The following is a 22,723-nucleotide window of genomic DNA, read 5'->3' as shown; positions in this document are numbered from 1 at the left end:
TTGAGTTATTTGGACTTTCTCAACCACCTCCTCACAAGTAAAATATCACACCACATATTTCCCTCCAACACTCTTGTGCAAAAGAATGAATATTTACCCGCACATTTTCTGTGAAATAACTTTGTAAAATGATTTACTTGAGCGTTGAACTGATTCCAAACTGCAGCTGGACAGAGCTCCTCTGTCTCACAATGAACACAGACTTAAGTTATTAGCAGCATAGTTTACATCTTTTGGTGAGAACCTTTCAAGCATCGACTTACAGTGCCACCTTCAGAGGACCCTGCAGTGCAGATAACAGCACATCCCTGCCTATCTACATAGCAAAACAAAAAGAAAGAAAGAAAGAAAGAAAAAGTGAAGCTGGAGGATGAATTGGAAGTAAATGGTTTCCAAACATCCTCAACAACAAAACATGGCTAAATATTTACACAGGGCCAAACAAAGAAACTTCTCAGAAGACGACTGTGAGGAAGTCGTTTTTCTTTTTATGTCTGGTTTTAATGGTCGTAGCTGGAAAAGTTCGTGTGGAGGCAAACCAGCAGCAACATTTCAGTGGATGATCAGATACAATAAATAATAAACCCATTGTTGCGGAGAGACTAATGTCTGGTATCCTGAAGAAAGTGCCGTTGGTTTCCAGTCAGCAGACATTTGATATCTTAAATGATTCATAAGACGCCGTAAACCTGCGTTTCACCTCCGTCCTCCCTGCGCACCGTAAACAAACGTAATCCCCCTTTTTTCTCTCGGGGAATCTCGCGTGTCGATCAGCGACCTCTCTCTGACAGGGGAGTGTGGTTTCAATCGTTAAGTATGCGTTTTCTGATTACATACTTCATGGTTTCTCCCTCGTGCTGCTAAAATACTCCCCTACCTCTGAGAGAATGATGCACAGAGTTGACTCCAATTTATCTCTTTTATCGGCTGTTTAGAAGTTGCTAAGGGCGTTGATTCAATGGAAAAATTACAAATTACATAACATACTTGTAGATTTTTTTATTTATTTAGTTTTACAGTAGTAGCAGATGAGTTTCCAGTCTTGTGCATGAACAGCTGCGACGTGTATATATAAAAGTATATTTATTTTACAGCAATGGGAAAAAAAACACGCGGTTAAACTAATTGTGCATAATCATTTCCAATGGCATTAAAGTACGCACGATGTAATGTGATTCAGATGTGCTTTGCAACGAAACAACGGACAGAAAGCGGGAAAGGTCAAAGTGGTTTCAGTGCAGGGGAAGTTATGCTGACAGCTTAACTACTGGCCGACCACTTTGGTTCAGAGTGAAATATCTTCCTAACTACTGGATGGGCTGCCATGAATGGGACATTCCTGACCTCTACAGGGTGCCTTATCTCCAAAAACTGCCAAACGCGTGTAAAACTGTGTGTGTGCCAGTAATCTAAACCAATAAATCGCGTTTTCCATGTAGTGGAAATACAATGTTGTAATGGGATGCTTAGACACGCACCACCCACCTAGATCAGACTCCCACCCCCATACCAACTGATGTTCCTACAGTGCTTACAGCAAAATTAAAATCCTACATCGGTATGTCACACTTTCTATCATTCCTTTCTCCTTCTTTTGATCTTTTGATGATTAATTCAGTGTCACAATATCTCATCTTACCTGTATGAAATGCGCTCAGCAACATTTCCTTCAGTCATTATTATCATTCACGGTTGTGTAATCTGTCGCAATAAATCAATAGCAAAGAGGTGGGATTGCACCATAACCTGTTTCTGAGTAGGGAAATTTGTGGGTGAAGAAAAAATCTGATTTACTGTGGAGATATGTAGATGTTCAGTCCTGAGCGACCAGCAGGAGGCAACAACGAACTGGAAGTTACCGTCCCACTTTCCCTCTCCCCCTGTAATGGTAGGTAGGTGAGGCGTGGTGTGGGTCAGTCTGCAGCACTCAGCTCTGTCATTCTCACCGTCTGCCTGTGAGCAGCTGGATGTCCTCCTCACAACTCTGAGCGAAACCCAGATCTCCTGGATTATTGCACTTTTCCTCTTGTCGTACTAGTTGGAATGAAAGTCTCCTGAACTGAGGCTGCTGTAATGAGAGGTAAGTGCACCGTGGCCCCCGGCTGGTGCCCCTCAAAGATCCAGGGGCACAGACGTGGGGGCCGGTCTTCAATTTGTGCTGCTTTGGACCGCAAACTGATGTCCGCCCTCTCCCTGCAGCCTCTGTCCTAGGATCAGTGTGCGCTCTCCTCGTGCTGCTGCGGGAGCCTGTGTGCCGGGGTGATGAAGTTACCTCCAGCACAGGTCAGTCAGCGGGAAGCTGCACCACCACGTATAATTTACCTTGCATTCTGGGGGGTCTGGTGTCTTAACAGGTGCAGGAAATGCATGCAGTGTTTGGAAGGAGGAGCATGCAGGCGTGGGCTTTCATTATCTTGCTTGTTTAATCTGGGTTTCTTCTGAGCATGGGCATTATAGGCTGCTAGGAATTCCTTTAAAGCTGATAACAAAGGCAGGCCCTGACAGGCCAGTTCCTGGGATATGACATCACACACTGCACTTAGGGAACACTTCACTTTCTCCGAAATTTGGATCTTTTTTTCTTTTTCTTTTTTTTGCATCTTTTCCTTGCATGTCCACTTAAGCGAAACACAGTCTGATTTGAGCAGTCAACACTGAAACAGCTGTAAAAGTAGCGTTTTTCTTGCAGTGAACTTCTTGCAGAAGTTTCCTGTCTGACCTGTCCAGCCAGTCTGCATTTCCCCTTCAAATGTCTTATATACATAATATACCACTTTGCCCTCAGGCGAACATTATAAACCCACGCACATTTTTCACCCCTCTCCTTCTGTGCATCCGATTTCAGCTTTTCAGACACAGCCAAGTCTTATTATTTCCGAAATACTGCGTCATTATGGCAGCAGGGCTTTTAGTCTGGTGTTTAAACCGAGCCCGGGGAGAAAAAAATAAACGGTGTCAAACACACGGGCGGGGGACCTAAACAAGCCTGTTAGAGGGCGTAATGGGGCCCGCAGCATGAATTTGCAGAGTACAAAAACGACTGTGGTTTTTCCAATAAAAGTAACTATTATTCCTAATTTGTCCACAGTTTTAGTTGTTTGTTTTTTTTCAGAAAGAATCAGAATTGGTTTATTGATCCCAGGGGGAAATTACTTTTTCATTACAGCAGCTCCAGTGTTAAGAACAAAGAGCAATGTAGGCAATGAGAATAAGTAAGAGTAAGTAGCCAATTATGGTCAGAATACACGCACGAATGTAAAAAATATATAAGAAATATATTTAACAATATGTACAAACATAAATGAACCTGCGCTCTGATTTGTTGCTGGGTAAAATTGAATTCGCAGCAGGATGTTATTGCACAGAAGTGAGTGCACATGGTGAGTCCAGAGTCCGATAGTATATAAGGAAATGTGTACAAGCATATGAAAATAAAGTCAACATGGGTTATTGCGGTATAAATATGGGTACGCACACTCAGAGCAAGGAGTTGTAGGAGGTTGATGGCCACAGGTGGGAATGATTTCCGGTGGCGCTCTGTAGTTCATCCTGTTGTAGTCAGTCTGGCGCTGAAACAACTCCTGTGTCTGACCAGCACGTCATTTTTTCAATTATTCCTCTTAAAACAATGTTCAAAAAATGTTCTGTGAAAGGACAGCTCATGAAGCGCTTTCATAAAGTACTTTTTTCCAGCACTAAAACAAATTGAAAATTTTTGGAGATGTTGCTGTTTATAGGTTATTATGCTGTCATGTTCTTGATCATTTCTCCTGAACTAACATGATTTTGACACCCACAGATTTAGCCTGTAGTCAGTCTGCAGGTTAAAAAGTGGTCAGATGTGATGCTGATCTCCTCTGCGTGCCGCAGGCAGAGAGAAGGATTAGGGCTGGAAGGGGCATGTCTGCTCTTCACATGTAAACAAAGTCTTCTACTGCAACGCTTGGCACATCCCACAGCTCCCGTATCTCATTTTTCCTATACTCAACCAATCCGTGACCTGATCTTGCTCTAAACCAAGCATGAATCTAACATTGGAGGAATGCCCGACGTGTTGCTGTTTGTCATCAGTGTTTGATTTGAGAGGGCTTCATTTTCTAACTGGCTAGTTGCGTCTTGTCGGTAATTTTGGCAATTAGTCCCCCTTTCCATTTGTGCGGGAACAAAAGCCTTCTCACGATGAAACGTTTTCCTCACATGCAATTTTGTCTGACTAAGAAAGATCCTAAAAGTGACTATTTGCTTAGCATTTAAAGGCTTGGTGACAAATCAGATGACGGGAGCCCGACTGGCTGTATCATAGCCTGGAGCTTAAACACATCAGAAACAGACAAGTGTTGCCCAAACAAATGACTATTACTGACGCTGAGAGGCCTTTAGAGGTTTGAGCTTTAGGGTCTTGCTATGTTTGCTTTCCATCAAGCTGTTTCTTAATTATTTTCCGATGATTTCATGAAAAGAAATTGTAATTTGGGGAGGATGCAACTCAACATAAGTGCATTCGAAGCGAGCAGCAAATTATCACTGAGCTGTTGCTTTATACATGAAAGTCAGTGCAAGATTTTGGAACTCAACATGACTCGTTAAGCTAAATAAACTGTGTCCGTATCATTCCTAAAATTTAAACCAGATCACGTCGGGCTGAACCCGCATTTGCCACATTATACATACACTGACTTTTATTCCTTATTGATACTCATTCACCAACATTCAGGTACTGGGAGCTATTTCGATGTCAGCGTCTTGCCCAAGGACGTTGCCCAAGCATGTTGAGCCTGCAAACAATGGACGACCCGGTCTACCACCTGAGTCACGGGCCATTATGCAAATATATGATAGTTTGCCATGTTTATTTTAGTGGAGCTTATTCGGATCATCATTAGTTTTTACCTCAGGCAACAGATCACAAGAAAGTCATAATCCGCACTTTAAGTGACAGCCCTGTGTAATACAGTTCTGAACAATGTGGCTGACAATGAATGAAGGAGTTGTTTCATTCATTTCATTAGGTTACTGCATTTCCGTGCACTTAGAATAGCTTTGATTTTGAATCCGCTGTCCCAGAGCAAGATTTTTATCAAGTTGTTTTAGTGCGCACAATAGCTTGGTCAAAATACGATAATTTTAAAGCGACAGTACGATATTTTTTCAGTTGAGATCTGCTGTTAGACTGTGGCAACAGAAAAAAAAAGGCCGCAATGATTCCACCTGAATCTAAACGGATCTAAGCTTCAAGATTCTCATATTCTTATGTGGCAATTATTATTATTTGTGAAATTCTAAATTCTTGTAGATGTACTTCGTAATAAAAGAGCGCCCACAATGCTCCAAATTGTGACTTTTCTTTATTGCACAATGGAAATGAAAACGTGGTTTTAGTGTGGGGAGGGGGGGAAGGAAATCACTATGTGGGAATCAGAGTCATTCAGAAACAGTGCTAAGTCAATATTTGACCTGTTCTCTGTGTCGCCGCTCCAAAGCTGGTGTAAGTATTTCAAAGGATGTTTGACGTGTGTTGTTTTTTTTTTTTTCCTCCCAGTGAACCCATGCTGTTATATCCCCTGCCAGCACTGGGGTGTGTGTGTACGCTACAGCGAGGACAAGTATGAGTGTGACTGCACTCGCACCGGGTACTATGGAGAAAACTGCACAGTCCGTGAGTCCACTCATCTTGAGCTGAGCCTCTCCTCATATCCTCTGCAATCACTGTACAACTGAGGAATCTGGAAAATTCCTTTGTATGTAAGACGGGACAAACCAGGAAACAGTGCAGCACATGTCCTGGATCACGAAGCTTAAGCTTCACGTCTAGACCCAAATATTTTGAGGATATTTGGAGGAACAGGAGAAACTGCCAGCAGCGTCTGGATCAGAGCCGTGTGACCTCACCATTATGCTTTTGCTGGTCTGCTTCTCATTAACAGAGAAACCCTCACGCAGTCTTAATTGGATGTGACGCATGTGGCTGACAGTTACATCATGCGTGAAAATAATTCAACTTTGCCTTGATTGTGCAAAAAGGGAAAAGGGACAGAATGGGAGAAAGGAAGGATGAGCCAGAGACAAAAAAAAAAGAAAAAGATGGGACATAAAACAGTATTTTCACTTTTTACGAAAAGTAAAAGGCTCCCTGACCCGTGAACTGAGATCATTATGAGGTATAATAGTTGTGAAATGAGAACATTTAAATATATGCACCAGATATAGACTAAAAACTAGACTAGAAAGGAAGCTACTATCTTAGCTCAGCATACTGACTGGTTTGCCAAAGGGCATAACATTATGACCAGCTGCCTAATATAGGTCTGTGGATCGTAACACGTACACTCGATCAATTTGGGATCTAGTTAATTTGGAGGCCAAGTCAACACCTTGTGCTGTTCTTCATGTTTTCTGAGTGGTTCCTACTTCCTAGTTGTGTCTGGTCTGGTCTAAGTGGGTGGTAACATCCACACAAATGCCGGATCCAAACATTTCCCACCACCAGAACATTAAGCTCTGAATGTAAACACACTGATTGTACTGTCACAAGGAATGTTATTTACTTCTCCTGTCAGCGGTTTTAATATTGTGGCTGATCGGTGTAAAATACCGACTCCACTACATGTTTTTTTTTTTTTTTTTTAGTTCAAATGTTTTCACCACCATTTAATCTGATGATTATGTCTTCAATGAATACCGAACACGAGAAGGAAAAATCCTTTGTTGTTATTTAATATGTCAGGATATTTAGCATTTGTGTTTTTAAAAGTATTGTTTTGAAATGGAGTGGAGTAAAATATGTCAACATGAGTTATTTGCCCCTCAGTTAATTGATAAATCATTTTGTCTGTGGAGTACCAGATATTTTCCGTAGCTTAAGGTAATGTTTCAAAATGCTGTGTTTCATTCAACCCAGCAGTTTCATTTTAAAACCAGGATCAAGCATGAGCTCATAGTTTAAAGCTCTCTCAAACCATGAAGCATGATCTAGCTGACAGACAAAATATACTTTTGGGGTCCTGGGACGTTTTCACTTCCTGTCATCCTGTAATTCAGTGACTCTGGAGATGTGAGTTGCAATTTGGATTTCTGGATCCAGGCCTTAAAAGCAAGATAAAGCCTGCCAAGTATCCTTACTGAAAATGATGTAACACCATTGTAATGTAGTTGTAATTTCCTCTCCAGATCCCCAGCTAGCCTTATCCCTTGTAACAACAATACTCTCTTCTCCTTCGTGCTCCCACCACAGCTGAGGTTTGGACCAGGGTGCGACATTTCTTGAAGCCCAGCCCGGACACAGTGCATTACATTCTCACCCATTTCCGCTGGCTCTGGAACATCATCAACTCCACCTTCCTCCGGGACAGCCTCATGCGTGTGGTTTTAACAGGTCTGCAGCGGGCGGCTCATTCAAAGAAATTCTTCTCATGTTCGATAAATATCTGCTAACTATGCTCTTGTCTCATTCGCCAGTGAGGTCCCACTTGATCCCCAGCCCTCCGACCTACAACTCCGATTATCACTACCTCAGCTGGGAGTCGTACTATAATCTGAGCTACTACACTCGGATTCTGCCCCCGGTGCCCAAGGACTGTCCTACGCCTCTGGGGGTCAAAGGTTGGCTTTAAGAAGGCACATTTTTCCATAAACCCAGCCCGTAAATTCAGATTAAAATTTAAATTCAATGACAGCTTAACACTTTAATCTGTATTTCTGGCCAATTTTAGTCTCTAAAATGTAATAAATGTAATGCTAGTGCCTTAAAACTTTGTTTAAATACAGTACATGAGTAAATTTAACCTATCTTCTTTCCACTACTGAAAATCTTTCACTGTCACTGTTGACCTTGGATGGTTTAGAGGCGCAGTGCGGTGGGTCAGCTGTATCAGTAGTGTTTGCCTCAGTATTATGACTAAAGGGCGTGTGTCTGTTTCACCCTTGTGTTGTTTGTGACGCTGTGGTGCTCCTGTTCAGGCAAGGCTGGGCTGCCCGACCCTGTGCTGCTGGTTGAGAAGCTCCTGAAGAGAAGGACGTTCAGGCCCGATCCCCAGGGCTCCAACCTCATGTTCGCCTTCTTCGCGCAGCACTTCACCCACCAGTTCTTTAAGACCTACAATCGCATGGGTGTGGGCTACACAAAAGCTCTGGCACACGGGGTTAGTCAGCTGCAGTTTTTCTGAAATTATTATTTTATAATGGGTAGAGTCAAATTTAAACTAGGGAAAGCGTTTGTCTGATTATTATCAGAAGACGTGTGAGATTGCAGTACCACCCTCATATTGGTGTGAAGTCAATATGAAGTTACCACTATCAGCTTTGCTAACTTGTCTTAGCTTAAAGACACAAAGGGAAGCACCTAATTTCTCACTTACTAATACCTTTATCTCATGTAAAAAGAAAAGGTGAAGTATTGGCAGGAAAACTCGTAAAGAACTTAATGTTCTTAGCCAATAAAAAAGAATTTTACACTTTACACACCGGTATTCTTTGTCGATATTATATGATTTTTTTTTTAGTATACCGGCATACCGGTGTAGTTGATTATACGGCGTTGAGAACGGAACGTTGCGCCACGAGACACTGTTTCAGACCGGACATTTTCAATGTAGCGCTTCTCATCAATGGAAAGGTCCGAGAAATGAAGCGGTAGAGGGTAGAATGAAAGGACTTGTGCCAAAAAAGGTGCCTTCTAGGTTGTTTGTTTTTTTAGGGTGACCAGACGTCCCCTATATCTGGGGGCAGTCCCAGTTTTGGACGACCTGTCCACCGGCTAAAGCTGTCCCCGAAAGTGTCACCAATTTTAGCCTTTTATGAATAAGGGGAAAAAAACATTGCGCGCAGACTACAGTTATTACGGTAGCCGGTCGCGCTAACGTTCCAGACATAGCAGTTTAAATAGGAATAAATATGTCAAAATAAATGAAGCCGTAATTGTCTATTTCTTCATTTCATTTTGAAAGCATTTACTTTTTTTTCCCCCCTGTGAGCTGTAAATATCCCCTGATTTCCACATCAGCAGACAGTGGTAACATAGACTCATGCACACACTCATCATCACAGTAAAATAGTCCATCCTTAGTCAATCTACTGCATTAATTCCTCTCTCAACCAGTAGAAAATGTTGTGATGCATGCATGCAATAAATTAATAAATAAATAAAAATAATAAAAAAAAATAATTCTCTTGCTCAACATTATCATTCATGTAGGTGGATGCGGGACACGTTTATGGAGACAACCTGGAACGACAGCTCGAGCTCAGGCTTCTCAGAGATGGAAAACTTAAATATCAGGTAAAAGAGCCTCTTCCCAGCCACTGTCAGAACAGTGGGACAGAAATTAAGGAGGGAAGGAGCCACCCTGTGTCTCACATTACCTTATAACACAGTTGAATTATAAGCTATAGTGAACATTATGCAATATTTTTTTATAACAATGTGCAATACTTTTTAGTGTTTTTTCCTGTCTCGCGCTGCTGGTCTGAAATATTTTCCTACAGGAAGCATTTTTACACAAATGCGTCTGGTCTCACGTGGTATGACACAGCAATCTGTTACCTGGAGGTCTGTAGGCTAGGGAAGTGGACAAACCCCAAAACAATCCCGAACCCAGAAATGGGTGAAGGTTGGGCATGGGGCGAGCAACCCCAACTTGTAAGAAACATACATATGCTGCAGAAACATAGAACACAGAAGGACAAGGCAAATGGCATTCATCCAACTCAAGAACATCTGGAGCTCTAAAGAAATCACCCAGCGGGTCAAGCTCCAACTCTTTAGCTCCAACATCAAGTTGGTACTTGGAGGAGACTTGGAGGACAACAAATACCACAATGATGAATGTACAATCTTTCATCAAAAGTTGCCTGAGGAGGATCATAACAATCCACTGGCCAGACTCCATAAACAATGATGATCTCTGGTGGAAGGCTACAATATTTGATTGTATTATATTCTAATCAGTAAACAATGAACTGCTTAGGAGTGGGATTTTCCTCCATGAAACATGCAGTTTTACTCTGTGCTGTCGATATTTACGCTTTCTGTGCAGTAATGGTTGATCTGCCATAGATGTCTGTGTTTCAAAGAGTCGTTTCCCCGTCCCTCATCAGTTAATTAATGGAGAGGTGTACCCCCCTACGGTGGCTGACGCGGCCGTGAAGATGAGCTACCCTCCCGGGGTCCCCATTGAGAGTCAGATTGCGATCGGCCAGGAAGTGTTTGGACTCCTCCCCGGCTTGGGAATGTACGCCACACTGTGGCTGAGGGAGCACAACCGCGTCTGTGACATCCTGAAAGCAGAGCACCCCAACTGGGACGATGAGCAGCTCTTCCAGACTGCACGACTCATCATCATTGGTGAGCCCGAGACCATTTCAGGATTATCTTCATTTGGTTTTTCTTGCACAACATTAAAGGAGAAAACAGACATGCACATGTCTTAAGTTTGTTGTTTCATGTCAGGTTGCATGTTTTTTTTTTGTTTTTTTTTTGCTTCCCGTCAATGCTGGTTGCCTGGCAACTCCACAGTGTATAAACAAGATAAGAGTGAGACGCTGCATATTAATGTGTGTGATTTAGAGGTGATTTTCTCACCTTCAGGCGAAGTGTGTTCTTAATGCTAAAGCTAAGCTAACCGGCTGCAGCTTCATTATCAGCACCTCCATGTTTAATGTGTGCACTTGATGTTCTTATGCGTTTTTTACGCCCCCACCACCAGGTGAGACGATCCGAATAGTGATAGAGGAGTATGTGCAGCACCTCAGTGGATACTTCCTTCAGCTCAAGTTCGATCCCACCCTGCTGTTTAACACCAACTTCCAATATGGGAACCGCATCGCTCTGGAGTTCAGCCAGCTCTACCACTGGCACCCTCTGATGCCCGACAGCTTTTTGATCAACGGAGACGAGCTGACGTACCCGCAGTTCATCTTCAACACATCTGTCCTAACGCACTACGGCGTGGAGAAGATGGTGGAGGCCTTCACTCGACAACCCGCAGGCCAGGTAAGTAACCATGTCACATAATAACCATTTATAAGTTACTTGGAGCTTGTTATGATTAACTCTCGCAAGGTGAAACATGAATCTGAGTGTGGGCTTGGTTCTGGATTTTACGACTAGTTTAACAGTTTCCTGCTGCAGTGCCATGGGAGTGTTTATCGTGATTACAGTTATTATAAGCCAGCGCATGGTCCAACAAGAAACATAACAAAGGAAACGTGCAGTAAAACATTTTACCGAGCATCACCTAGCAACCTGAAACCTGTAATAAGAAGATAAAATATAAACTGTCGACTCTGTTGGTGTGTGTGTGCATACGTCTTCCATGTTCTTTTTTTTTTTTCTCCGTACAGATTGGCGGAGGCCACAATATCAATGCCGTGGTGACCCATGTGGCCGTTGGAGCTATAAAGGAGTCCCGCCAGCTCCGCGTGCAGCCTTTCAACGAGTACAGGAAGCGTTTCAACCTGAAGCCGTACACTTCATTCAGAGAATTCAGCGGTAAGGCGCCCGGCTCAGCGTGCGGCCCACACAACAAGAGGTTCAGGCTCAGAAGAACATGATTTACAGCTTTCACAGCTCCACGAGAGCAGCTGAACATACGCTCTTGGAATAAATGCTGCTCTGTTCTCTGTTGCTTGGCGTCCGCTCAGGCAGTAGCACGCATTTTACATGAAATGTGTGACTGGCTGCACAAACGTGCATCGGTGCTTTGAGCGAAATGACTGAGACGTACGGGAAGTGTTGCTGGAAGATGTTCACATCTCATAAAGCTTCTGGGAAGCATGAACATCAGTCTTAGCTTTCAAAACTGTCTAGAAAATATGTCACGTAAGCTACCTTGCCCCACAAAGGTATGCATATTTCTAATTGTATCCACACCAGGTTCAAAGAGGTTCACAACACTCTCCTGAGAAAATTGGCACAATGCATGCAAGATTCTAGTTTAGCTTTGCAGCTAATTAGTGCTAAATGCAAATCACAGTTGAGGCTGATGTCATTTACTTATGTCATTAACTTTACATTGGAATAATTGAATGTTAATTGATTTAACGGCATCCAGAAGGGAACATGAATGTCTTTGGTAATTGTTTGATAATCTACATCAGGGGATAATCTGAATCGTTACGATTCATCACTTGAAATACATGGCAGCAGATGAGAATATATTTACAGTTTGGTTATTTATACCAGTGCCTTGGGAGTTTCCTATTCCCCAACCTTTCTTTATGTCGCAGCACGGTATCAAAAACTAATCACATGACTGGATTCTACACCCACATACGTCCGATTTAGCAGATGAAACTACATTGTCCAGCTCCGTTGTTATACATCTCAACATTTAACGACCAGGTTCTTAGCAGAACAGAAGCACAGGGGAACAACAACAACAAAAAGCCACTCCTTGACTTTTTTCATCTGGAAACCTTAACCTAATCCTTACATGTTGAGATATTTCCCCAGATAAGTGAAAAACCTTGTTGCTATGGGGAGAGAGAGATCATATGTCTTCACTGTCTGATCATGTCAGAAAATACCACGATAATCTGTCCAACACTCGAGATGTTTCCATCTGAATCAGAGTTGTTAGCTTTTAGATCCCTATGGTAGATTCCTACTGCAAGCGTGGCTGAATTTAAAAAAAAAAAAAAATATATATATATATATATAACTTTTATAAACTGTGCATCGTTACCTTTTGCAGATAACGAGGAGATCGCCAGCACGCTCGAAGAGTTCTACGGTGACATTGACGCTCTCGAATTTTATCCTGGCTTGATGCTGGAGAAAACCCGACCCGGGTCCATATTTGGGGAAAGCATGGTGGAGATGGGCGCCCCCTTCTCCCTCAAAGGCCTCCTAGGAAACCCTATATGCTCTCCGGATTACTGGAAGCCCAGCACGTTCGGAGGCAAAGTGGGCTTCGACATAGTGAACTCTGCCACGCTCAAGAAGCTGGTGTGTCAGAACACCAGGACGTGTCCTCATGTGGCCTTCAGCGTGCCAACGGTAGAGAAATCACAACAAAGGAAAAATGGTGGTGAGCTATGACACCTCAGGGGTTACATTTTGTGAGGTGGCTGCTAAAGAATGAACGCGGTAATGCTTGTTTGAACAGCACTGGAGAGTCACACAGGACTCAGAGCTCAAAATTAGATCTGCCTTTCCCATAACCTGCTCGCTATCTGTCTTACACTTGAACAGACGCACCTATGAGGATATACACATGTGTTTTTTTATTGTCATATGCTTTGTGTCCAAAGACTGAAATACTATTAAAATACATGTTTACACTGTCCAGTAATAAACATATGCACTGTCCATAGATTTGTTTCTCAATTGCAATACCATGTAAACTTTCGCTGAAATAAAACAATAGACATCAAGTGGACTGTTGCCCATTCATTTAAATTGGAACCTCCTCCTTCATTCTCTTTTGTTCTGTGTCTCTCATGAGTGTCCATTCCCACATGGATTTCTCGCCCACTGCTTCTAATGCATCTGCCGTTTATTTTGGCTCGAGACTGAAACCTGACGGTAAAAGGAGAAAGACTTACCCAATACTTTGGCTGTTGTTTTAACAAACAGGATGTGCAACGAAGTTTAAAATCCCATTAAACCTTATTGTAACAGAAGTTAGAATATGCGGTTCAAAGGGATTAAGACATACATTTAGTATTTATAGCCCCAAAAACAACACATAAATCCAAAGACACCTTTTAACAAGATCTGGCAACGATTGTGCTTACTATGAATATATTGTGACTTGTAATATTTAAAGGAAGGGTGAACCATATCCTGTTACTGATTTCCCTGCCCCACCATGTGAGAAGATCCTAAAGAAAATAAGTAAAAATATTTTACTTGGCAGGTGTGTTGCTGGCTGCAGTTTGTTGGAGCAATAGAACTCGCTGTAATATCGCCCTCTAGTAATGGAATTGGGAACTGCACCACAATGCTCTTCCAGTAACTTCCCACAAGCCATACGTGTTGCCTTCATGTGCTCCCAGTAAAATCGATGAACGGCAGTCCAGAATATTACTCAATCATATACAGTCGTTTGAAATACCAATTAGAAAGACAATAATAGGTGTTCTGTTGTTACATACATTGCTTAAATCCCCAAATATCTTTTCTGTTTACTTTTCTTTTTTACAAATAGTAAATCTCCGTGAACTGTGAATGCATCGTATTCCGTGGGCGTGGCTCGTGATGGCTAAAATAGCAGATTAGCTGGAGGAGCGAACATTGACAGTTGGTGACATTTTGCTAACGTCAGCTGGTCTTAAAATCAAGGTAGGAATCCAGTTATTTACGAAGACGTGATATGAATAAATTGTATGTTGCATGCCTTTAAATCTGTAGTTAATTTTAACGTCCGCTCGATTTATGGCTTCCTAATATTATCACAGGAAGTAGCATAGGAATGCTAGCTAGGTGAGATGGCGATGCCTGCTTCTCTTTTCTCTTGTGTCCTACTTACCTAAACAAACCTAAACAAACTAATTGGATTTTGTACTCGCCGCTTTTCTAGTAGGCAGTCGAGGAAACAGCATTAACAGCTCGGGACTTGCTAACGACTGCTACCTCAGTTCTCTGTCAGAGCTGAAATACACAGCTAGCCTAGCTAACGTCAGCTAAGTGCTCCTTAGGCCTTAGTTTGCATGGCATGACATTTTCATATTTTAAGACCGTGGAAATACACATTTGTTTAATGGTTACTACATCTTACGCTGACCAAACAAAGGATCTGCACTGTACCACTGCCAAAACGAAAGGGATTTGTAAAGGGGGGTCTGGTCCTTGTGTCCCCCCATCTGTGCATTCAGACTAGTTTACACACGGATCGTTGCATCATTAAAGGTCTCTCTGTCAATAAACTGACACACTTAACTATAAGCCGTGTATAGTTTAGATGTCCTATTTTTGACATGCGCGTTTTCTATCCGACCTGTGACAGCTTGGCAAGCTGTCAGTCTGGAGTGTTATACTACTGTCCTCTAATCCTCTCTTTCAGAGTATTATGACATAAGTATTGTTAATCTGAAGGTGTTTTTATTAATGAAGCTGCACAATTATTAAAGAAAAAGCAGCTGCTATTGGTGCTTCACTGCAAGTTGTCCTTTTTTAATGTTGTTGATGTCTGTGATGTGTTTTTAAACCCCATCTTGCTTTGTACAGTGTCCTTGGGTGTTTTGAAAGGTGCATGTAAATAAGGACTGCACGCACCGGGTAATACTGGGTGTTGTTCCGTGCACAGGTGAGCCGTCGTCATGACTACGCTGGATGACAAAATCCTGGGAGAGAAGCTGCAGTACTACTACAGCAGCAGCGAGGACGAAGGCAGCGACAATGAGGACGAGGACGGGGAGAAGAAGACCATAAGGGACGCGGGTGTTAATGAGCCCGAGATCGACTACAGCGCAGATGGGAGCGCCGTCAACACAGGTATCGGCAACAACAGGTGTACTCAAATAAAACCACGCGATTTGTATTTTGTCTTCGCACGGATGTATTTGAGTTGTATGGAGTGGAAAAAGTTGGAGTCACAAGTGCAAGGGAGTGCCATCACGTTGTGTGAGTCAAGAAATAAGAGTAATGTCTTTTTAGAGTTTACAAAACATTTCAGATAAAACATAGATTTAATATCACATTAACCATCAGTCTATAATCTCAAGAATGTTTTTAAGTAAGTGGCTCTTCTATCTCAGGACCCAAGGGCGTAATCAATGACTGGAGGAAGTACAAGCAGCTGGAGGTGGAGCAGAAGCAGGAGCAGAAGAAAGAGATGGAAAGGCTGATCAAGAAGCTGTCGATGACCTGCCGCTCCGATCTGGACCTGGAAAAAGACAAAGAGAAACAGAAGGAGCTGCAAGACAAAATCAAGGGCAAAGTAAGTGCAACAGGAGCTAAAAAAAACGCTCCCATCCTACCAGGCTTAAGGTTGTACCACACTTGTTAGTGGTCTTCCATGACAGTATTAATTATATGGATTAAACAACATATATATGAAGTTGTGTTAGTTGTGTTTTGACAGACTCAGTCTAGCATCTTTCATCTGTGGTAAACTAAGTTGTATATTTAATTGATAGAAAGAAGTCTCAATTTTTCATTTTAGTCTTAGCTAGTATGGTATTCAAACTGTATGTTTAACTACCTGTATGTGTCTTCTTGCGCCACAGATGACGATGCAGGAGTACAACATGCTCCAGGAAGAAGAGGACGACGAAGACTTCCTCCAGCACTACCGCATGCAGCGCATCGAAGAGATGCGCCGGCAGCTCTGCCGCGGCAAGCGCTTCGAGACGGTCTACGAGCTCAGCAGCGGAGAGGACTTCCTGGAGGCTTTGGACAAAGAGGACAAAAGCACGCTGGTCATGATCCACATCTACGAGCCGGAGGTCCCCGGCTGCGAGGCGATGAGCGGCAGCCTGCTGTGCCTGGCGCAGGAATACCCGCTGGTCAAGTTCTGCAGCGTGCGCAGCTCGGCCATCAGTACCAGCGCGCTGTTCAGGGACAGCGCCCTGCCCGCCCTGCTCGTTTACAAAGGAGGGGACCTGATCGGCAACTTTGTGCGGCTCACGGACCAACTCGGGGAAGACTTCTTCGCCGTGGACCTGGAGGCCTTGCTGCAGGAGTACGGCCTGCTGCCGGAGAAGTCCCCCGTCGTGGCAAAGACGATTCGCAACGGAGCCATCATACAGAGCAACGTGAGCGACGAGGACTCTGACCTCGATATAGACTAGAGCCACGACATGTGATACGCTTTATATGCTTGGGAATCATGGGTACGAAGTCTGCATGGACTATTAGATCATTTATATATATGTGGACCTCCTGTAGTGATGACAGACTGTACCAGGATAGACATGTTACTACACTCACACATCAACACACAACCAGCGTCAAAGCAGAACCAAAAATGAACACACACAAGACACCAGTGGGTTTCATTTTATCATTCCATAGTAAACATGACTTATATTTAATAAGCTGTTATGGACATCATGTTGTTATATAGCATCAAGTGACAATGCTGTAGATCTCGTATGTTTTTTTTTTTTGTTTTTTGTCTTTATTTATTTGTTGTGTTAAAACACATTTCCTCGTTTTGTTTCCCTGTAATGTTTCACTGCAGAATATATAAAACCTCGAGCCCGAACCGACCTTTAGTTAATTTTATAACTTTTATATGTGCTGTACCATTTCAAATAGTGGTGGGAAAATAAACTGTAAAGTGCTTGGATTTTGCTGCGCGTTGTGTTTCTTTCCAAGATAGGAGCTTATCTGCAGAAAGATGAAGCTGATGGCCTCTGTCCAACCACCACAGACTGCTTTTGTTTTCTGAGAGCGGAAAAAAAACAAATTAATGAACGAAAGAACAATGCTGTCAGGAAACCACTTAACATGGTGGAGCATTTATCAGTTAAAGACGTCGACATTCTCATTAGGAATAAAAAACGCGAAACGTATTTGGTTGCCAAAAAACACAGTTATTAAAGAATGTTAATGTTGCCATATTCCGGTAAGTGTTCACTAATTTACCCCAACAACATGGCTGCAGCTTCCTAAGGAGACAAAACACAGCAAGTTGTTACTCGCTGTGTTGTAACGGCAACAGTGTGTAACAGCAACATAATTTTAGTCATTTAGGGTTAAGCACAGGTAGCATTTATAAAAACAAATGCACTGCATTCAATTAATGGCCACTAATTACACAGGTCACCGTCTTTAACCTCCTTTAATTCAGCTCAGTCTGTCATGATACACCAGCTTTGGGTTTCCAGTTCAGTGGAGGTGACTTGTCTAACTCTAACTCGGACGGACGGGTCAACTCGTCCAGTCCGGTCGGCTCAATAATCGCCCCCCACCATCAGAAAGAGCCAGAGGTGCTGCCGATCCCAACAACAGCATAAACCGCACGCTTGCAGTTTGTGGGCTGTGAGAAACTTGCAACAGTTCTGGGTTAATGCGGCTTCATCAGCAGCAGGGTGAGGCAGGGTGAGAGCAGCAGCAGTAGCGGGGGGGTCGTTTCTTTTTGGGGGGAGGCAGCTGAGTCGTGCAGGTCGTGTCCACAAAACGTGTGCTCCAGCAGCAGATGGGTTTCTGCGCTGATGCCTGCGCGGGAGGGGAGAGAAAACGACACATGTGACCTCACAAATGATGATGTTTTTTTAAGTTCAGCTGATGTATGCTCATCAAAACATTTCATTACGGTGCTGATGTGACCTGTGAGTCTAACAGAAACAGAAATCAATGCCAGCTAATGGTAGTGCCCCCGTGCTGTGCTGCAGAGATACACACCGTGCTCTGACCACTCGTCCCACAGACGCTGAACGTCCTCATTCTGATGTTCGTGGTGTTCGTGATGATCTGGGTCTACAATTAAAATAAATGAAAAAATAAATAAATAGTGTTTTTTTGCATCCCTATGGCAGAATGCATAAAAAATACCTCAGAAAAGAATGTATTAATAATAATAATTTGGGCCTCGAATGAAGTGAGAAAAGTAAAACTGTGTGTTTGTGTTGAGAGTGCGCAGCTAGGAAAGGATTAAGAGACACAAAGAGAAGATGAGCATGAGGAAAAAGCTGTTTTGACCTTGAACGACTAAAACCCATTTGGATCCGTCTCATTTTTAACATCCCGTGTGTCCTGAGATCTGTGTGATTCATTTTTTTTTTCCAGGTTATATGTGAAATACAAGAAATAAATATGAGAATAAATATAAAACTAGCATGCAATTTAATGATGTAAATAAATAAAATATGTAAAAAAAAAAATGCAAGAGGAGAAGAAATTAAATACAATATAAATAAATATAATATAAATATAATTAATTAGGGGAGAAGTAATTCAATGCAAAAACATCCTAAGATAACTATTTATTAAACCTAAACATAACATTTTAAAGACATTTTTATACCATTTTTATTGTATTTCTAAAAGTAAATAACCGGATTATTTTGTTTTCTCACATTTACACCTAAAAGCATTGCAGCGCCCAGATTGGGATCTTCCTAATGAGTCGTACACTAAATACCTCCAGCACACTTTCCCCTGCAGTGTTTATAGAAATTTCCCAAGAGGGCTCTACCATTCGAGTGATGCCACAGCATGCGTTTGAGTTCCCTGAGGGCCTGGGTGAGGTTCTCCAGCTGGTCGTGGAGCTGGATGTTCTCCTCTATCAGCGCGTGGATCGTGTCCTGCAGCTCGAAGCTCCGGCCCTCCAGCACCAGCAGAGTGAGCGGCAAGAAGAAAAGCGAAGGCTTCGGTCCCCTCATAGCGGACTGCATCACATCTTCACAGTCGTCCCCGACGTCCCTCTCGCTGTCCGAGTCCCCTCGTGAAAGAGCTGTGCCCGACTACAGTAATGATCAGCTTAACCTCGACAGATGTGGGAGGGTGACAGTTCTTTCTTTCCAAAGCCACGGGTGGAAAACTGCCAATGCTGTAAAATCTATCCGATGTTTCCGCATCAGCGGCTGCAGCAGGCTGGTTGCTCCAATATGATTTGCTTTAAATAACAGTAAAGATTTTTTTTCATAAGCTATATACACACACACACACACAACCTGAGAGTATACCACTGGGAGTTGTGCAAAAATCTTTATGGATTCATGCAAAACGCCATTAGAAATAGGGCTAATAATGTGAGCCGTGTCCCAGCTGGGTGCCCAGATAATCAATTCACATCAGCGGTCAGAAATCCTCCCAGCTTGTTTAATTTGTTGCAGCTCATTTCCGCCACGTGCAGCAGCGACACGCTCATCAGAGCTGTGTCACCCAGATAGCCAGGGTCAAGAACACAAAACTGTGTATTCATGCAACCAGTGACCTGCATACTCTCTGACAAATACAAAATGTACTGCTGCACTTCTAGTCCCTCAAACATTCTCTGGATTTCAATTAAACTTGCACAAGTTTCTGAAGTCATCTTGTGCTCTGGAGGTGGAAGGGGCAAAGATGGCAACAGGTCAGTAAAATCCAAGTACCCACTTTGGGATCTATTTGCAGTGAAATCTAAACAGTTTAGAGCAGGTTCCATGTTTAGTGCAGTTAAAAAGTTACATTTTCCCTACTTTCATACTATTTGTCTGAAGGCTTTGTTTTCTTGTCTACTGTAAATATTAGAAGAAAAAAAAATCACACATAGGTTAAGAATTGAGACAATGGGAGTGTTTTTTTGTCCAAACAAAAATCTTTTATTTTATCATGTGTATCATTTTATGCTGTCTTGGTAGCCCTGGTGCGCTTCTTCTTCACCACAACAGGCTTCTGACTCTTCAGAATAGCACTGGCACGACGCAGGGCAGCCTAAAGGACACAAAGCAGACTTAAAATTATATTGTTGAAAAACCTGTAAGGATAATATTAACCAAACTTTTAGGTGAAGCCGTCATTTTGCCGTCTAAAACTACAGGTATATCTCACCATGCGCAGGTCCTTCCTGTACTTGTTCTTGCGAATGATGTGCCTCAGGCTGTTGAGAGTGGCACGGGAGTTCTTGTTAATGGTGATCTTCTCGTAAGAAGTGGCAGGTTTGTGCTGGCCTGTGGGAAAAGAAAACACAATCGGTATTCCAATAAACTCAAGTACCAAGAAGTTCGACGATCCAAAAACACCACACCGCCCATAAAAAAATAAATAAAAGTAAATCCCTCCATCAATCTAAATGCCAAGCTCCTCTATAACTCATGGTTCAACTCAAGATCCTGGAGTGATTGCACACACCATCTACTGGAGAGCAGCCATTTGAATCCATGCCTAACATAATTTGGAGCAAGAACTTCTTGGTATAACTAGAACAGATGTGTGAACACAATGATTCTGAAGCAGATAACAAAAAGCTGCTGTGCTTAGACCAGTGAGAATTCCTTCAGACCTTTGGAAATTAAGATGGAATTGGATAAATATGTTTACCTGCACGCTTCTTGAGCACAATGACGACGCCCTTGCCATCGGCAGCTGGCTGCACTCCTACAGTCTTCTTGTGCACCAAACCGTTGAAGCGGAAAGAGTTCCTGGACTTCAGGTTGTTGGGCTCCTGTCATGGAAACATTAAACAGATATGACCCCACTGACAGTAACTAACTCAACAGCAGCTTATCAATTTTATTAATCAATCTTGTTAAGGATCCAAACTAAGCTGTAGTACACGCCAAGAGCTCGTAACACATAATTTCTCCACCACACAATAGACAGACAACAGAGCACCTTCCCCGAGAGACTCCACTGTCGTCTCAAAGAACGTTACATGAAATCATCCCTGCCTCAAACCATCCGCCTGTAACTATGTGACAGATGACACTGGACTTTTCTATTTGCACATGGTTGTTTGATTATTAGCTACAAATTATTTCATTTCACTGCAATTTCTTTCCATATTATTACTGCACAAATAAATGATTCTTATTTTAGCACGCTGCATCCATCTATCTATGATGTAGGTATTCTACAACATAACAGACAAAGCACAGTCAAGCTGTAGCTTTGGAAAACCACCAATTATTAAATTTCAAAGAAACAACATGATCATTAGCCCACCTTAAAGGAAATAGCCCCTCGAACTTAATATACTTTACATCAACTTGTCAATTCATTAGGTACACTACTGACCACAGATGCATTCTAACGCAGTACTAAATCTTGCCAATTCATTTCATTTCGGAAGCTGAAGTTACTAGTACTACTGAACTGTACACTGTTGTACCAACACATGTTTCTATTAATCAAACCAACCTATTTTGTTCAGGGTACTCGGGCTAAATAAATTTTTTTCCTGTGCCTAAGTATGAACAGAACACTACAACAGCAATGAAAAAGAGATTTAGTGCACTATTTATATGAGAATGCATTTGTTTTCATCAGTGTTAAAACTCGTGGGATCTGTTGAGTGTAGCTTCGGGTTGATCTTTCAGTCTCATCAGTGTACTCACAGTACTGTAGGTCTGTCCGTTCCTCTTGATGAGGAAGCTGGAGCAGTTCCTGATGACCATCCACTGCAGATGGGACGACATGATGAACCTGGAAGAAATAAAAATATGACAAAATGTTACAGAAAGATTTTTATAGTTACAGACAGATGCCACTCGTTACTTGACAGACGTCAGTTACGTTAGCTACAAACGATCTTAGCCACATGCTAAACGCGTTCGGTTAATCTCACAAGATGAAGGCTGCCTTTTGAAAATTGTGAAATGGTAACTCAAATGCCATAATATAACATTAAGTACACTTGCGCTAGACAACTAAAAAAAAACAAACAAATAAAGCGGCTATTAACGTTTAGCATAGGTGCTAACATTAGCTTGAATGTTCAAAACGGGGGACGAGGCAGCACGGCGAGGCCTCACTAGGACGACACGCTAATATAAGATTATCTTTCTATTTCTACATAGAACATGGGTATATGCTTCGGAGTGTGGTGTATAACGATAAACACAACACAAATGTCAAACTTTGTGATTATAAATACAGTTTCAAACAGCAAACAAATTTACTTTTGTTCCCGGCTATTAGCTGGAGAAGCGACCACGTTACCTTTTAGCGGAGGAAAGGACCGGAGAGAGCGGAAACCGCTTTACGGAACTTCTTCAAGAAATTCTTGCGCGCACAAATCTACTTTATATACAACATTTAAGATATATACCATCTTGTATACATCCTAAAATAATAGGCGTAAATATTTCACTGCCTATAGCGCATATGTTAAGAGTATTATCATACTACACTAAA

The 22,723-nt window shown here is 42.3% G+C and overlaps 2 protein-coding genes across 3 annotated transcripts; one reads left to right on the top strand and one right to left on the bottom strand.

Moving 5' to 3' along the window:
• The first annotated feature begins 1,912 nt into the window (after positions 1-1,912).
• Positions 1,913-17,231, top strand: pdcl (phosducin-like). The gene is made up of 14 exons (XM_047570460.1): positions 1,913-2,080; positions 2,200-2,283; positions 5,540-5,656; positions 7,232-7,372; positions 7,456-7,599; positions 7,957-8,138; positions 9,191-9,274; positions 10,093-10,339; positions 10,701-10,987; positions 11,338-11,485; positions 12,690-13,033; positions 15,250-15,433; positions 15,697-15,878; positions 16,168-17,231. Exons 1-14 carry the CDS (start codon positions 2,074-2,076, stop codon positions 16,729-16,731), a joined length of 2,715 nt encoding a protein of 904 aa, XP_047426416.1. The 5' UTR covers positions 1,913-2,073; the 3' UTR covers positions 16,732-17,231.
• A 2,935-nt stretch (positions 17,232-20,166) lies between these two features.
• rpl28 (ribosomal protein L28) lies at positions 20,167-22,569 on the bottom strand. Of its 2 annotated transcripts, none has more exons than XM_047569301.1 (5): positions 22,529-22,569; positions 21,925-22,012; positions 20,909-21,032; positions 20,420-20,538; positions 20,167-20,302 (listed from the first exon to the last, which is right to left on the bottom strand). In XM_047569301.1, the coding sequence occupies exons 2-5, from the start codon at positions 22,003-22,005 to the stop codon at positions 20,213-20,215; spliced, it is 414 nt and encodes a 137-aa protein (XP_047425257.1). In that variant the 5' UTR covers positions 22,006-22,012; positions 22,529-22,569; the 3' UTR covers positions 20,167-20,212. The 2 variants fall into 2 exon arrangements, with proteins under 2 accessions (XP_047425257.1, XP_047425256.1); XM_047569300.1 differs by having other exon boundaries at positions 22,489-22,552.
• Positions 22,570-22,723: the final 154 nt, after the last annotated feature.

The sequence above is a fragment of the Mugil cephalus genome, chromosome 19 (genome assembly GCF_022458985.1).
Source record: "Mugil cephalus isolate CIBA_MC_2020 chromosome 19, CIBA_Mcephalus_1.1, whole genome shotgun sequence".
NCBI lineage: Eukaryota > Metazoa > Chordata > Actinopteri > Mugiliformes > Mugilidae > Mugil > Mugil cephalus.
The sequence above is the reverse complement of the archived record's forward strand: the minus strand, read 5'-3'. Positions and strand labels throughout refer to the sequence as shown.

Bases quoted from the DNA above. Each gene is read 5' to 3' on its own strand.
- pdcl (XM_047570460.1), top strand. The intron at 5,657-7,231 runs GTGAGTCCACTC...CTCCCACCACAG, and splicing joins TGGAGAAAACTGCACAGTCC to CTGAGGTTTGGACCAGGGTG. The intron at 7,600-7,956 runs GTTGGCTTTAAG...GCTCCTGTTCAG, and splicing joins TACGCCTCTGGGGGTCAAAG to GCAAGGCTGGGCTGCCCGAC.
- rpl28 (XM_047569301.1), bottom strand. From the start codon at position 22,005: ATGTCGTCCCATCTGCAGTGGATGGTCATCAGGAACTGCTCCAGCTTC. The intron at 20,539-20,908 runs GTAAACATATTT...CTTTTCCCACAG, and splicing joins TGTGCTCAAGAAGCGTGCAG to GCCAGCACAAACCTGCCACT. The intron at 20,303-20,419 runs GTGAGATATACC...TGTGTCCTTTAG, and splicing joins ACAGGAAGGACCTGCGCATG to GCTGCCCTGCGTCGTGCCAG.